We start from the raw sequence: 2,176 nt of genomic DNA, 5'->3' as shown, positions 1-2,176 counted from the left end.
TTGGGACAAATGCAGCCGTTCTCAAGAAGTGACAATAACACAGTGTTCTAGCTCAGTATAAATATAGTTTAACATATGTGCATCAATCAATAATCAGTAAATCAATAATATATGTATCTCTGGTCCCCACTCGGGACAGGGGGACCAGAGCTGTGGAATACCGTCACAAGCGCTGGAGTGGGGGAGGTGAGAGCAGGTTACTTCTTTCATCCTCCCCAGCCAAAAACTACCCCAGCCCAGAGTTCTCCTTTAAACAATAGGTAATTTTCTGATGACACATTCCCTTTAAAGCAGCAAAAAGCCCCACTTCCCAACTTTCTCCTACAAGATGTCTAGATGATTTCTCCAATCACCCTCTTCTGAGGGAAAATAAATGTTCAAATTTGATGAAAAATTTTCTCTGAGCTTCTTTAACGTCTTTATTATTAAGGCAGTATATTATTGGGTTCAGTGTTGGGCAGATAATGTTACTTAAAAGAGAGAAATATTTCCCGTAAGTTGTTGAGTACTTAGTTGTTGGACCAAAGTACATGATAACCGATGTACCATAGAATAAGAGTACCACCATAACATGGGAGCTGCAGGTGGAGAAGGCTTTAGCCTGACTGGCAGATCTCAATTTTAGTACTGCGGATAGAATACAGGCATAGGACACCATGATAAACGAAAACGGGAGAAAAAGCGCAAGGAAACAAGCAATGACAATTTTAACTTCTTTAGAATAAATGTCTCCACAAGATACCTGAGTGACACCCATAACCTCACACATGAAGTGGTTTATCTGGTTGGGATAGCACAAATTGACAGGACTTCCGAAGCATGGAAGACCGAATATAATAAAGGTCAAGATGCACACAAGAGCCGTCATCCGATAGCAATTGTTCCACCTCATCAGAACCGAATAATGGAGTGGACGACAGATGGCAACGTATCGATCATAAGCCATTAGGGCAAGGAGAAGAAACTCAAACCCTGCCAGAAGAAGAATGATATAGAACTGTGCTGTACAGGCGGCGAGGGAGATGATCCTCTGGCCGGATATGAGGTCTACCAGTAATTTTGGTAGAACTGATGATGTCATACACAAGTCCAAAACCGACAACATGCAGAAGAAATAGTACATTGGAATATGTAAGGTGGAGTTACTTATAACCAGGAACAAAATGAGACAATTTGCAATAAGACATATGGAGTAAATGAGCAAAAATATCACAAATAACAGGAGGTTTGTATTTAGGTCGTTGGAAAATCCCAATAAAATAAGTTCAGTGGCCACAGTCCGGTTCTGTGTATCCATCCCGAGGAGTTCTGTAAGACATTCAAGTCAACAAAGTTTTGGATTGTTATAATATATACTGGAGGTTCTATGGGCAAAACTAACAGAGACAAAGAACACAAGTGTCGACAAAGTCTGGCGCAAACAGTCCTCACCTCATAGTGGTCAATGAACAGATCCTCTTTTGGTAAAACAAAAACAAAACAGAAAAAAAGACCAGATTATTGCAAAACCTAGTAATAACCATAAAGATGAATGGAATGAAAGGTTACAGGGGTTGTTAAGGAAACAGGAAAAGCTTTACCATACGATGCTTCGTTTTCTTTTCTGGTTTTCTTGAAATACTGCACCTTTCAAGATGAGAGGGGACCCGGTGCATGTAACAAATATGGGTGAAACCAGGCCAAACCATTAATCTCTTTGTAGTTCACTGATTCCTCCGCCTACTTCTGAGACAAGTACCCTGCCCTGCATGCAGAGATGTCCAATCTCAGAAAGTGATTGGCTGAGGCAGTAGGTCCTACTCCAAGTGCTCATCCCAGAAGCAGGAGGAAAAGCTGTACGGGGGGGGCAGTGGGGAATGGGGGTATGGTTTGTTTTATTTTCTAGTCCCACAGTATATCAATTTTTGGAAAATCTCTTTACTAGTTACCCTTGGAATTTGCAATTTGATTGCCCATGGTTCTGGTCCTGTTGTATGGATTTCCTTTGAATAATAACTGCATTATGAATTGCAATAGTGCATGTTTGACTTATTATCATTATTATTATTATTTATTTTATTTTAATTTTTTTTTTCAAGTCAAATGGTATTAGAAAGTTATACAGGTTTGTACAGTAAATTACTTCTGTTTAAAAAATCTTCAGTACTTATCAGCCGCTGTATGTCCTGCAGGAAGT

The 2,176-nt window shown here is 39.8% G+C and overlaps 1 protein-coding gene across 1 annotated transcript; it reads right to left on the bottom strand.

The window, feature by feature from the left end:
• Window positions 1-349: 349 nt before the first annotated feature.
• Window positions 350-1,297, bottom strand: LOC138795318 (olfactory receptor 5AR1-like). Its single transcript, XM_069974308.1, has one exon. It carries the CDS (start codon window positions 1,295-1,297, stop codon window positions 350-352), a length of 948 nt encoding a protein of 315 aa, XP_069830409.1.
• Between the last annotated feature and the right edge of the window lie 879 nt (window positions 1,298-2,176).

This window comes from Dendropsophus ebraccatus, chromosome 6, assembly GCF_027789765.1.
Source record: "Dendropsophus ebraccatus isolate aDenEbr1 chromosome 6, aDenEbr1.pat, whole genome shotgun sequence".
NCBI lineage: Eukaryota > Metazoa > Chordata > Amphibia > Anura > Hylidae > Dendropsophus > Dendropsophus ebraccatus.
This window is presented reverse-complemented; position numbering and strand designations above follow the sequence as displayed.

What these genes read in the sequence shown, in the direction of transcription:
- LOC138795318 (XM_069974308.1), bottom strand. Translation starts at nt 1,297, where the DNA reads ATGGATACACAGAACCGGACTGTGGCCACTGAACTTATTTTATTGGGA.